The 15,642-nt window shown below is 28.1% G+C and overlaps 1 protein-coding gene across 2 annotated transcripts in view; it reads right to left on the minus strand.

Annotated features, from left to right (window-relative positions):
* Positions 1-15,642, minus strand: part of LOC139374586 (KIAA1549-like a) — a 56,262-nt gene that overhangs the window by 11,105 nt on the left and 29,515 nt on the right. For both annotated transcript variants that reach the window (XM_071115609.1, XM_071115603.1), the window contains 3 exons: positions 4,618-4,745; positions 4,112-4,326; positions 1,601-1,739 (listed from right to left, as the gene is read on the minus strand). In XM_071115609.1, the coding sequence (XP_070971710.1) occupies positions 1,601-1,739; positions 4,112-4,326; positions 4,618-4,745 (482 nt within the window). The remainder of the gene's footprint in view (positions 1-1,600; positions 1,740-4,111; positions 4,327-4,617; positions 4,746-15,642) is intronic.

A 15,642-nucleotide genomic window follows, 5' to 3' on the forward strand; every position in this document is an offset into this window, starting at 1 on the left:
CATATATATCTCAAATGTTTCACACAAATTAGTTTACATCCCTGTTAGTCAGCTTTTCTCCTTTGCAAAGATAATCCATCCACCTGACAGGTGTGGAATATCAAGAAACGGATTAAACAGCATGGTCATTACACAGGTGCACCTTGTTCTGGGGACAATAAAAGGCCACTTTAAAATGTGCAGTTTTGTCATACAACACAATGCCACAGATGTCTCCAGTGTTGAGGGAGCATGCAATTGGCATGCTGACTGCAAGAAATGCTGAGGAATATTTATGTCTGTAATAAAGCCCTTTTGTGGGGAAAAACTCATTCTGATTGGCTGGGCCTGGCTCTCCAGTGTCCCCCACCCCACCCACTGGGGGGCACCCCTGCCCAATCATGTGAAAGCCATAGGTTAGGGCCTAATGAATTTATTTCAATTGACTGATGGCCTTATATTGCTTCTACACCTGCATTGCTTGCTGTTTGGGGTTTGGGGCTGGGTTTCAGTACAGCACTTTGAGATATCAGCTGATGTAAGAAGGGCTTTATAAATAAATTGGATTTATATTACTGTAACTCAGTAAAATCTTTGAAATTGTTGCGTATACATTTTTGTTCAGTATATTAACTGGTATCGAATTTTGCATCTGAATCACTGAACAGGCTATAATCATGTTCACGTTCACTGACATTCAGCAATGTAGTGCCTGTGCATGCAGCATAAAATGATAGCTCTAAGAAATCAAATCAAATTTTATTTGTCACATACACATGGTTAGCAGATGTTAATGCGAGTGTAGCGAAATGCTTGTGCTTCTAGTTCCGACAATGCAGTAATAACCAACGAGTAATCTAGCTAACAATTCCAAAACTACTACCTTATACACACAAGTGTAAAGGGATAAAGAATATGTACATAAAGATATATGAACGAGTGATGGTACAGAGCGGCATAGGCAAGATACAGTAGATGGTATCGAGTACAGTATATACATACGAGATGAGTATGTAAACAAAGTGGCATAGTTTAAAGTGGCTAGTGATACATGTATTACATAAAGATGCAGTAGATGATATAGAGTACAGTATATACATATACATATGAGATAAATAATGTAGGGTAAGAACGAGCTCCATCGCTGTGCTAGATGGAGGTTTTAAAGTTTAGATGAAGGTAATCCTCTTCATTTGAGCCATAGAGCTTAGAATAAGGATTGGAAGAGATAGGCATTTTGGGACAGGCTTTGTTCTAGGGTTTTCTTTAGGTTATTGCACCCCAGTATCAGAACTTATCTATGCTCAACTCCTTTTGCCCATGCAGTGACTCTAGTAGTATGGTGTACATTTCAGGACAGGGATGCGTAACTCCAGTCCTCGGCGGCCTGATTAGTGTCACACTTTTGCCCCAGCTACTAATACAACTGACTCCAATAATCAATTAATCATGATCTTTAGCTTAGAATGCAATGAGTTTAATCAGTTGTGTTTGCTAGGGATGGGGAAAATGTGTGTCACCACTCCGGCCCGTGAGGACTGGAATTGACAATCCCTGTTTTACATCTCATGGATGTCTTAAAATGGACAATGTTCAGCAGTGATACTCAGTGAGGCCTCACGTCATAGCCGCTGTTGCGGATCCCTCTTCTAGACCTCTCCCTGAGGACCAGCAGGTCCATCTCCGTCTCCACGGGGCCAGGGCTGCTGGCAGCCAGGGACTGACGGCTCCAGTAGGCTGGCTCTCTGGATGGGGGATGCCTGAAATAGGGATATCATAGTTGCCATCGTCATGACAATCTCCATCATAATCCTCATCATCCTCATCAGTAAAAATGGCCCTGCTCTGCAGCAAAAGTTTGCACCATCACAGGAATATTTCAGACATTTCAAATGTGTATTCCAAATCAAATCAGAGTTGATTGGTCGCGTACACAGATTTTCAGATGTTTCCAACAGTGCACCAATATCCACCAATACAATACACATCATCCAGAAAAATACTAAAATAAGTTACAGTTGGAAGTCAGAAGTTTACATACACTTGGGTTGGATGGAGTCATTAAAACTCATTTTTCAACCACTCCACAAATTTCTTGTTAACAAACTGTAGTTTTGGCAAGTCGGTTAGGACATCTACTTTGTGCATGACACAAGTCATTTTTCCAACAATTGTTTACAGACAGATTATTCCACTTATAATTCACTGTATCACAATTCCAGTGGGTCAGAAGTTTACATACACTATGACTGTGCCTTTAAACATCTTGAAAAATTCCAGAAAATGATGTCATGGCTTTATAAGCCTCTGATAGGCTAATTGACATCATTTGAGTCAATTGGAGGTGTACCTGTGGATGTATTTCAAGGCCTACCTTCAAACTGTGCATTTTTGCTTGGCATCATGGAAAAATCAAAAGAAATCAGCCAAGACCTCCACAAGTCTGGTTCATCCTTGGGAGAAATTTCCAAACACATGAAGGTACCACATTCATCTGTACAAACAATAGTACGCAAGTATAAACACCATGGGACCACGCAGCCGCCATACCGCTGAGGAAGGAGACACATTCTGTCCCCAAGAGATGAGCGTACTTTGATGCAAAAAGTGCAAATCAATCCCAGAACAACAGCAAAGGATCTTGTGAAGATGCTGAAGGAAACAGTAAAGAAGTATCTATAGCCACAGTAAAACGAGTCCTATATCGACATAACCTGAAAGGCTTCTCAGCAAGGAAGAACCCACTGCTCCAAAACCGCCATTAAAAAGCCAGAATACGGTTTACAACTGCACGTGGGGACAAAGATCGTACTTTTTGGAGAAACATCCTCTGGTCTGATGAAACAAAAATAGAACTGTTTGGCAATAATGACCATTGTTATGTTTGGAGGAAAAAGGGGGAGGCTTGCAAGCCAAAGAACACCATCCCAACAGTGAATCACGGGGGTGGCAGCATCATGTTGTGGGGGTGCTTTGCTGCAGGAGGGACTGGTGCACTTCACAAAATAAATGGCATCATGATGTAGGAAAACTATGTAGATATATTGAAGCAACATCTCAAGACATCAGTCAGGAAGTTAAAGCTTGGTCGCAAATGGGTCTTCCAAATGGACAATGACCCTAAGCAAAGTTGTGGCAAAATGGCTCAAGGACAACAAAGTCAAGGTATTGGAGGGGCCATCACAAAGCCCTGACCTCAATCCATTTGAACATTTATGGGCAGAACTGAAAAAGCGTGTGTGAGCAAGGAGGCCTACAAACCTGACTCAGTTACACTAGATCTGTCAGGAGGAATGGGTCAAAATTCACCCCACTTATGGTGGGAAGCTTGTGGAAGGCTACCCGAAACATTTGACCCAAGTTAAACAATTTAAAGGCAATGCTACCAAATACTACCAAAAACTTCTGACCCACTAGGAATGTGAGGAAAGAAATAAAATCTGAAATAAATTACTCTCGCTACTATTATTCTGACATTTCACATTCTTAAAATATAGTGGTGATCCTAACTGACCTAAAACAGGGATTTTTTTACTAGAATTAAATGTCAGGAATTGTGGAAAAACTGAGTTTAAATGTATATGGCTAAAGTGTATGTAAACTTCCGACTTCAACTGTACATAGGATGAGCCTGGACTAGAATACAGTATATACGCTGTACATATAAAGTGGGTGAAACAGTGCGTAAACATTAGTAAAGTGACTAGTGTTCAATACATAAGTTGTTATATGATTGTAAACAAACTTGATGCTTGGCATCCCCCTGCAAGAGATTTTGTCACATTAACGATGTCCCAGTGCTGCAATCACCGGTACATGTAGGCATTCTGAAAAGTCACTTTTAAACCAGTGGATCTGTTTACGTTGAACCCCCACTGAACACCCACTGAACACCAGCTGAACACCCACTAAACACCCACTAAACACCCACTAAACACCCACTAAACACCCACTAAACACCCACTAAACACCCACTAAACACCCACTGAACACCCACTGAACACCCACTGAACACCCACTGAACACCCACTCAAACATGAAAGCAATTCTTCCTGTATAGCGTACTGTATGTCTCTTGGCATATTACATAATGTGGATGCAAAAAGAGGCATTTCTCTGTCTGCTTCCCCACCTCCTGATGTGGCATCCTGCATAGGATGCCCTCTTCTCCTCAGCAGTCATTGGCTCCTTGGCATTCTCATGCCTGCTGTGCCTCTCTCTGGGGTTGAATGGGTGGATGCCATTGTCTGTAACAGGGAAATCACAGTAGCCTTTTCTGTTGGCTTTCTGCCGTTGTTTGTTCCTGTAGTGTTCGATGTCGGACTTCTGCTTGAGCCCCACATTTGCCTGTAGACGAAGTAATTTGTATTACATTAGTATTGATTCTAGTTTGACATTACTTGTATTACTTGTATTTGAAGTAAACGTGGTGAGGTATCTACTGAGGTCCCTCTTCTCTATAAAGAAACAATCGGTTTCAAATCCATTCCTACTTCCCATTGGCCCAAACCCTTAGATGTCTGCAGAAATATAGTTCCACTTCTACACTGCTTTTACAGTACACATCCAGAACATTCATCTTTAGAATCTTCATCTGGCAGACACAATGTAACCAGCAGGCTGGGGGTGGTGTCTCACCTCCCCATTGAGGACGACTGAGTCCTGGCTGTGACTGGAGGAGGATGGGTAGGAGTATGTGGGCTGGGCCGCCATTGGCTTGATGGTGATGAGTCGCAGTGAGCCAGTGTGGTCCTCATAGGGATCTGCTGGGATGAGAGGACATTGCTAATTAGCACAGCGCTAGCTAGCCCAGCTATGACTGATACTGCTGTGAGCACTTCACTGACGTCATATGGCGGTTGGCTACAGTGGGGTTAATGGTGTATTCGTCTCTCATCAGCACCAATCAAACAGAGCAGATGTTGTCCTAGGTTAACTGCTTCAGTGCTCAGATCACTCTGCATATACTGTAGACGTGGGGAAAGTATTAATGTAAACTACGTTATAATACGTTAATATGTAAACTACGTTATAATACGTTAATATGTAAACTACGTTATAATACATTAATATGTAAACTACGTTATAATACGTTAATATGTAAACTACGTTATAATACATTAATATGTAAACTACGTTATAATAGGTTAATATGTAAACTACGTTATAATACATTAATATGTAAACTACGTTATAATACGTTAATATGTAAACTACGTTATAATACGTTAATATGTAAACTACGTTATAATACGTTAATATGTAAACTACGTTATAATAGGTTAATATGTAAACTACGTTCTAATAGGTTAATATGTAAACTACGTTATAATACGTTAATATGTAAACTACGTTCTAATAGGTTAATATGTAAACTACGTTATAATACGTTAATATGTAAACTACGTTATAATAGGTTAATATGTAAACTACGTTATAATACGTTAATATGTAAACTACGTTATAATAGGTTAATATGTAAACTACGTTATAATAGGTTAATATGTAAACTACGTTCTAATAGGTTAATATGTAAACTACGTTATAATACGTTAATATGTAAACTACGTTATAATAGGTTAATATGTAAACTACGTTATAATACATTAATATGTAAACTACGTTATAATACATTAATATGTAAACTACGTTATAATACATTATAATGTAAACTACGTTATAATAGGTTAATATGTAAACTACGTTATAATACATTAATATGTAAACTACGTTATAATAGGTTAATATGTAAACTACGTTATAATACATTAATATGTAAACTACGTTATAATACATTAATATGTAAACTACGTTATAATACGTTAATATGTAAACTACGTTATAATACATTAATATGTAAACTACGTTATAATAGGTTAATATGTAAACTACGTTATAATACATTAATATGTAAACTACGTTATAATACGTTAATATGTAAACTACGTTATAATACGTTAATATGTAAACTACGTTATAATACGTTAATATGTAAACTACGTTATAATAGGTTAATATGTAAACTACGTTCTAATAGGTTAATATGTAAACTACGTTATAATACGTTAATATGTAAACTACGTTCTAATAGGTTAATATGTAAACTACGTTATAATACGTTAATATGTAAACTACGTTATAATAGGTTAATATGTAAACTACGTTATAATACGTTAATATGTAAACTACGTTATAATAGGTTAATATGTAAACTACGTTATAATAGGTTAATATGTAAACTACGTTCTAATAGGTTAATATGTAAACTACGTTATAATACGTTAATATGTAAACTACGTTATAATAGGTTAATATGTAAACTACGTTATAATACATTAATATGTAAACTACGTTATAATACATTAATATGTAAACTACGTTATAATACATTATAATGTAAACTACGTTATAATAGGTTAATATGTAAACTACGTTATAATACATTAATATGTAAACTACGTTATAATAGGTTAATATGTAAACTACGTTATAATACATTAATATGTAAACTACGTTATAATACGTTAATATGTAAACTACGTTATAATACATTAATATGTAAACTACGTTATAATAGGTAAATATGTAAACTACGTTATAATACATTAATATGTAAACTACGTTATAATACGTTAATATGTAAACTACGTTATAATACGTTAATATGTAAACTACGTTATAATACATTAATATGTAAACTACGTTATAATACGTTAATATGTAAACTACGTTATAATAGGTTAATATGTAAACTACGTTATAATACGTTAATATGTAAACTACGTTATAATACGTTAATATGTAAACTACGTTATAATACGTTAATATGTAAACTACGTTATAATAGGTTAATATGTAAACTACGTTATAATACGTTAATATGTAAACTACGTTATAATACGTTAATATGTAAACTACGTTATAATAGGTTAATATGTAAACTACGTTATAATACATTAATATGTAAACTACGTTATAATAGGTTAATATGTAAACTACGTTATAATACGTTAATATGTAAACTACGTTATAATAGGTTAATATGTAAACTACGTTATAATAGGTTAATATGTAAACTACGTTATAATACGATAATATGTAAACTACGTTATAATACATTAATATGTAAACTACGTTATAATAGGTTAATATGTAAACTACGTTATAATAGGTTAATATGTAAACTACGTTATAATAGGTTAATATGTAAACTACGTTATAATACATTAATATGTAAACTACGTTATAATAGGTTAATATGTAAACTACGTTATAATACATTAATATGTAAACTACGTTATAATACGTTAATATGTAAACTACGTTATAATACGTTAATATGTAAACTACGTTATAATACGTTAATATGTAAACTACGTTATAATACGTTAATATGTAAACTACGTTATAATACGTTAATATGTAAACTACGTTATAATACGTTAATATGTAAACTACGTTATAATACGTTAATATGTAAACTACGTTATAATACGTTAATATGTAAACTACGTTATAATACGTTAATATGTAAACTACGTTATAATACGTTAATATGTAAACTACGTTATAATACGTTAATATGTAAACTACGTTATAATAGGTTAATATGTAAACTACGTTATAATAGGTTAATATGTAAACTACGTTATAATAGGTTAATATGTAAACTACGTTATAATACGTTAATATGTAAACTACGTTATAATACGTTAATATGTAAACTACGTTATAATAGGTTAATATGTAAACTACGTTATAATAGGTTAATATGTAAACTACGTTATAATACATTAATATTATAATACATTAATATGTAAACTACGTTATAATACATTAATATGTAAACTACGTTATAATACATTAATATGTAAACTACGTTATAATACATTAATATGTAAACTACGTTATAATACATTAATATGTAAACTACGTTATAATAGGTTAATATGTAAACTACGTTATAATAGGTTAATATGTAAACTACGTTATAATACGTTAATATGTAAACTACGTTATAATACGTTAATATGTAAACTACGTTATAATACGTTAATATGTAAACTACGTTATAATACGTTAATATGTAAACTCCGTTATAATACATTAATATGTAAACTCCGTTATAATACATTAATATGTAAACTACGTTATAATACGTTAATATGTAAACTACGTTATAATACGTTAATATGTAAACTACGTTATAATACGTTAATATGTAAACGACGTTATAATACGTTAATATGTAAACTACGTTATAATACATTAATATGTAAACTCCGTTATAATACATTAATATGTAAACTACGTTATAATAGGTTAATATGTAAACTACGTTATAATACGTTAATATGTAAACTACATTATAATAGGTTAATATGTAAACTACGTTATAATAGGTTAATATGTAAACTACGTTATAATACATTAATATGTAAACTCCGTTATAATACATTAATATGTAAACTACGTTATAATACGTTAATATGTAAACTACGTTATAATACGTTAATATGTAAACTACGTTATAATAGGTTAATATGTAAACTACGTTATAATACGTTAATATGTAAACTACGTTATAATACATTAATATGTAAACTCCGTTATAATACATTAATATGTAAACTACGTTATAATACGTTAATATGTAAACTACGTTATAATACGTTAATATGTAAACTACGTTATAATACGTTAATATGTAAACTACGTTATAATAGGTTAATATGTAAACTACGTTATAATAGGTTAATATGTAAACTACGTTATAATACATTAATATGTAAACTACGTTATAATAGGTTAATATGTAAACTACGTTATAATAGGTTAATATGTAAACTACGTTATAATACGTTAATATGTAAACTACGTTATAATAGGTTAATATGTAAACTACGTTATAATACATTAATATGTAAACTACGTTATAATACATTAATATGTAAACTACGTTATAATAGGTTAATATGTAAACTACGTTATAATACATTAATATGTAAACTACGTTATAATACGTTAATATGTAAACTACGTTATAATAGGTTAATATGTAAACTACGTTATAATACGTTAATATGTAAACTACGTTATAATACGTTAATATGTAAACTACGTTATAATACGTTAATATGTAAACTACGTTATAATAGGTTAATATGTAAACTACGTTATAATACGTTAATATGTAAACTACGTTATAATACGTTAATATGTAAACTACGTTATAATAGGTTAATATGTAAACTACGTTATAATACATTAATATGTAAACTACGTTATAATAGGTTAATATGTAAACTACGTTATAATACGTTAATATGTAAACTACGTTATAATAGGTTAATATGTAAACTACGTTATAATAGGTTAATATGTAAACTACGTTATAATACGATAATATGTAAACTACGTTATAATACATTAATATGTAAACTACGTTATAATAGGTTAATATGTAAACTACGTTATAATAGGTTAATATGTAAACTACGTTATAATAGGTTAATATGTAAACTACGTTATAATACATTAATATGTAAACTACGTTATAATAGGTTAATATGTAAACTACGTTATAATACATTAATATGTAAACTACGTTATAATACGTTAATATGTAAACTACGTTATAATACGTTAATATGTAAACTACGTTATAATACGTTAATATGTAAACTACGTTATAATAGGTTAATATGTAAACTACGTTATAATACATTAATATGTAAACTACGTTATAATAGGTTAATATGTAAACTACGTTATAATACGTTAATATGTAAACTACGTTATAATAGGTTAATATGTAAACTACGTTATAATAGGTTAATATGTAAACTACGTTATAATACGATAATATGTAAACTACGTTATAATACATTAATATGTAAACTACGTTATAATAGGTTAATATGTAAACTACGTTATAATAGGTTAATATGTAAACTACGTTATAATAGGTTAATATGTAAACTACGTTATAATACATTAATATGTAAACTACGTTATAATAGGTTAATATGTAAACTACGTTATAATACATTAATATGTAAACTACGTTATAATACGTTAATATGTAAACTACGTTATAATACGTTAATATGTAAACTACGCTATAATACGTTAATATGTAAACTACGTTATAATACGTTAATATGTAAACTACGTTATAATACGTTAATATGTAAACTACGTTATAATACGTTAATATGTAAACTACGTTATAATAGGTTAATATGTAAACTACGTTCTAATAGGTTAATATGTAAACTACGTTATAATACGTTAATATGTAAACTACGTTCTAATAGGTTAATATGTAAACTACGTTATAATACGTTAATATGTAAACTACGTTATAATAGGTTAATATGTAAACTACGTTATAATACGTTAATATGTAAACTACGTTATAATAGGTTAATATGTAAACTACGTTATAATAGGTTAATATGTAAACTACGTTCTAATAGGTTAATATGTAAACTACGTTATAATACGTTAATATGTAAACTACGTTATAATAGGTTAATATGTAAACTACGTTATAATACATTAATATGTAAACTACGTTATAATACATTAATATGTAAACTACGTTATAATACATTATAATGTAAACTACGTTATAATAGGTTAATATGTAAACTACGTTATAATACATTAATATGTAAACTACGTTATAATAGGTTAATATGTAAACTACGTTATAATACATTAATATGTAAACTACGTTATAATACATTAATATGTAAACTACGTTATAATACGTTAATATGTAAACTACGTTATAATACATTAATATGTAAACTACGTTATAATAGGTTAATATGTAAACTACGTTATAATACATTAATATGTAAACTACGTTATAATACGTTAATATGTAAACTACGTTATAATACGTTAATATGTAAACTACGTTATAATACGTTAATATGTAAACTACGTTATAATAGGTTAATATGTAAACTACGTTCTAATAGGTTAATATGTAAACTACGTTATAATACGTTAATATGTAAACTACGTTCTAATAGGTTAATATGTAAACTACGTTATAATACGTTAATATGTAAACTACGTTATAATAGGTTAATATGTAAACTACGTTATAATACGTTAATATGTAAACTACGTTATAATAGGTTAATATGTAAACTACGTTATAATAGGTTAATATGTAAACTACGTTCTAATAGGTTAATATGTAAACTACGTTATAATACGTTAATATGTAAACTACGTTATAATAGGTTAATATGTAAACTACGTTATAATACATTAATATGTAAACTACGTTATAATACATTAATATGTAAACTACGTTATAATACATTATAATGTAAACTACGTTATAATAGGTTAATATGTAAACTACGTTATAATACATTAATATGTAAACTACGTTATAATAGGTTAATATGTAAACTACGTTATAATACATTAATATGTAAACTACGTTATAATACGTTAATATGTAAACTACGTTATAATACATTAATATGTAAACTACGTTATAATAGGTAAATATGTAAACTACGTTATAATACATTAATATGTAAACTACGTTATAATACGTTAATATGTAAACTACGTTATAATACGTTAATATGTAAACTACGTTATAATACATTAATATGTAAACTACGTTATAATACGTTAATATGTAAACTACGTTATAATAGGTTAATATGTAAACTACGTTATAATACGTTAATATGTAAACTACGTTATAATACGTTAATATGTAAACTACGTTATAATACGTTAATATGTAAACTACGTTATAATAGGTTAATATGTAAACTACGTTATAATACGTTAATATGTAAACTACGTTATAATACGTTAATATGTAAACTACGTTATAATAGGTTAATATGTAAACTACGTTATAATACATTAATATGTAAACTACGTTATAATAGGTTAATATGTAAACTACGTTATAATACGTTAATATGTAAACTACGTTATAATAGGTTAATATGTAAACTACGTTATAATAGGTTAATATGTAAACTACGTTATAATACGATAATATGTAAACTACGTTATAATACATTAATATGTAAACTACGTTATAATAGGTTAATATGTAAACTACGTTATAATAGGTTAATATGTAAACTACGTTATAATAGGTTAATATGTAAACTACGTTATAATACATTAATATGTAAACTACGTTATAATAGGTTAATATGTAAACTACGTTATAATACATTAATATGTAAACTACGTTATAATACGTTAATATGTAAACTACGTTATAATACGTTAATATGTAAACTACGTTATAATACGTTAATATGTAAACTACGTTATAATACGTTAATATGTAAACTACGTTATAATACGTTAATATGTAAACTACGTTATAATACGTTAATATGTAAACTACGTTATAATACGTTAATATGTAAACTACGTTATAATACGTTAATATGTAAACTACGTTATAATACGTTAATATGTAAACTACGTTATAATACGTTAATATGTAAACTACGTTATAATACGTTAATATGTAAACTACGTTATAATAGGTTAATATGTAAACTACGTTATAATAGGTTAATATGTAAACTACGTTATAATAGGTTAATATGTAAACTACGTTATAATACGTTAATATGTAAACTACGTTATAATACGTTAATATGTAAACTACGTTATAATAGGTTAATATGTAAACTACGTTATAATAGGTTAATATGTAAACTACGTTATAATACATTAATATGTAAACTCCGTTATAATACATTAATATGTAAACTACGTTATAATACATTAATATGTAAACTACGTTATAATACATTAATATGTAAACTACGTTATAATAGGTTAATATGTAAACTACGTTATAATACGTTAATATGTAAACTACGTTATAATACGTTAATATGTAAACTACGTTATAATACGTTAATATGTAAACTACGTTATAATACGTTAATATGTAAACTACGTTATAATACGTTAATATGTAAACTCCGTTATAATACATTAATATGTAAACTCCGTTATAATACATTAATATGTAAACTACGTTATAATACGTTAATATGTAAACTACGTTATAATACGTTAATATGTAAACTACGTTATAATACGTTAATATGTAAACGACGTTATAATACGTTAATATGTAAACTACGTTATAATACATTAATATGTAAACTCCGTTATAATACATTAATATGTAAACTACGTTATAATAGGTTAATATGTAAACTACGTTATAATAGGTTAATATGTAAACTACATTATAATAGGTTAATATGTAAACTACGTTATAATAGGTTAATATGTAAACTACGTTATAATACATTAATATGTAAACTCCGTTATAATACATTAATATGTAAACTACGTTATAATACGTTAATATGTAAACTACGTTATAATACGTTAATATGTAAACTACGTTATAATACGTTAATATGTAAACTACGTTATAATACGTTAATATGTAAACGACGTTATAATACGTTAATATGTAAACTACGTTATAATACATTAATATGTAAACTCCGTTATAATACATTAATATGTAAACTACGTTATAATAGGTTAATATGTAAACTACGTTATAATAGGTTAATATGTAAACTACATTATAATAGGTTAATATGTAAACTACGTTATAATAGGTTAATATGTAAACTACGTTATAATACATTAATATGTAAACTCCGTTATAATACATTAATATGTAAACTACGTTATAATACGTTAATATGTAAACTACGTTATAATACGTTAATATGTAAACTACGTTATAATAGGTTAATATGTAAACTACGTTATAATACGTTAATATGTAAACTACGTTATAATACGTTAATATGTAAACTACGTTATAATACGTTAATATGTAAACTACGTTATAATACGTTAATATGTAAACTACGTTATAATAGGTTAATATGTAAACTACGTTATAATAGGTTAATATGTAAACTACGTTATAATAGGTTAATATGTAAACTACGTTATAATACGTTAATATGTAAACTACGTTATAATACGTTAATATGTAAACTACGTTATAATAGGTTAATATGTAAACTACGTTATAATAGGTTAATATGTAAACTACGTTATAATACATTAATATGTAAACTCCGTTATAATACATTAATATGTAAACTACGTTATAATACATTAATATGTAAACTACGTTATAATACATTAATATGTAAACTACGTTATAATAGGTTAATATGTAAACTACGTTATAATAGGTTAATATGTAAACTACGTTATAATACGTTAATATGTAAACTACGTTATAATACGTTAATATGTAAACTACGTTATAATACGTTAATATGTAAACTACGTTATAATACGTTAATATGTAAACTCCGTTATAATACATTAATATGTAAACTCCGTTATAATACATTAATATGTAAACTACGTTATAATACGTTAATATGTAAACTACGTTATAATACGTTAATATGTAAACTACGTTATAATACGTTAATATGTAAACGACGTTATAATACGTTAATATGTAAACTACGTTATAATACATTAATATGTAAACTCCGTTATAATACATTAATATGTAAACTACGTTATAATAGGTTAATATGTAAACTACGTTATAATAGGTTAATATGTAAACTACATTATAATAGGTTAATATGTAAACTACGTTATAATAGGTTAATATGTAAACTACGTTATAATACATTAATATGTAAACTCCGTTATAATACATTAATATGTAAACTACGTTATAATACGTTAATATGTAAACTACGTTATAATACGTTAATATGTAAACTACGTTATAATAGGTTAATATGTAAACTACGTTATAATACGTTAATATGTAAACTACGTTATAATACATTAATATGTAAACTCCGTTATAATACATTAATATGTAAACTACGTTATAATACGTTAATATGTAAACTACGTTATAATACGTTAATATGTAAACTACGTTATAATACGTTAATATGTAAACTACGTTATAATAGGTTAATATGTAAACTACGTTATAATAGGTTAATATGTAAACTACGTTATAATACATTAATATGTAAACTACGTTATAATAGGTTAATATGTAAACTACGTTATAATAGGTTAATATGTAAACTACGTTATAATACGTTAATATGTAAACTACGTTATAATAGGTTAATATGTAAACTACGTTATAATACATTAATATGTAAACTACGTTATAATACATTAATATGTAAACTACGTTATAATAGGTTAATATGTAAACTACGTTATAATACATTAATATGTAAACTACGTTATAATACGTTAATATGTAAACTACGTTATAATAGGTTAATATGTAAACTACGTTATAATACGTTAATATGTAAACTACGTTATAATACGTTAATATGTAAACTACGTTATAATACGTTAATATGTAAACTACGTTATAATACGTTAATATGTAAACTACGTTATAATACGTTAATATGTAAACTACGTTATAATACGTTAATATGTAAACTACGTTATAATACGTTAATATGTAAACTACGTTATAATAGGTTAATATGTAAACTACGTTATAATACATTAATATGTAAACTACGTTATAATACGTTAATATGTAAACTACGTTATAATACGTTAATATGTAAACTACGTTATAAT

Source organism: Oncorhynchus clarkii, chromosome 2 (genome assembly GCF_045791955.1).
Source record: "Oncorhynchus clarkii lewisi isolate Uvic-CL-2024 chromosome 2, UVic_Ocla_1.0, whole genome shotgun sequence".
In the NCBI taxonomy this organism is placed as follows: Eukaryota; Metazoa; Chordata; class Actinopteri; order Salmoniformes; family Salmonidae; genus Oncorhynchus; species Oncorhynchus clarkii.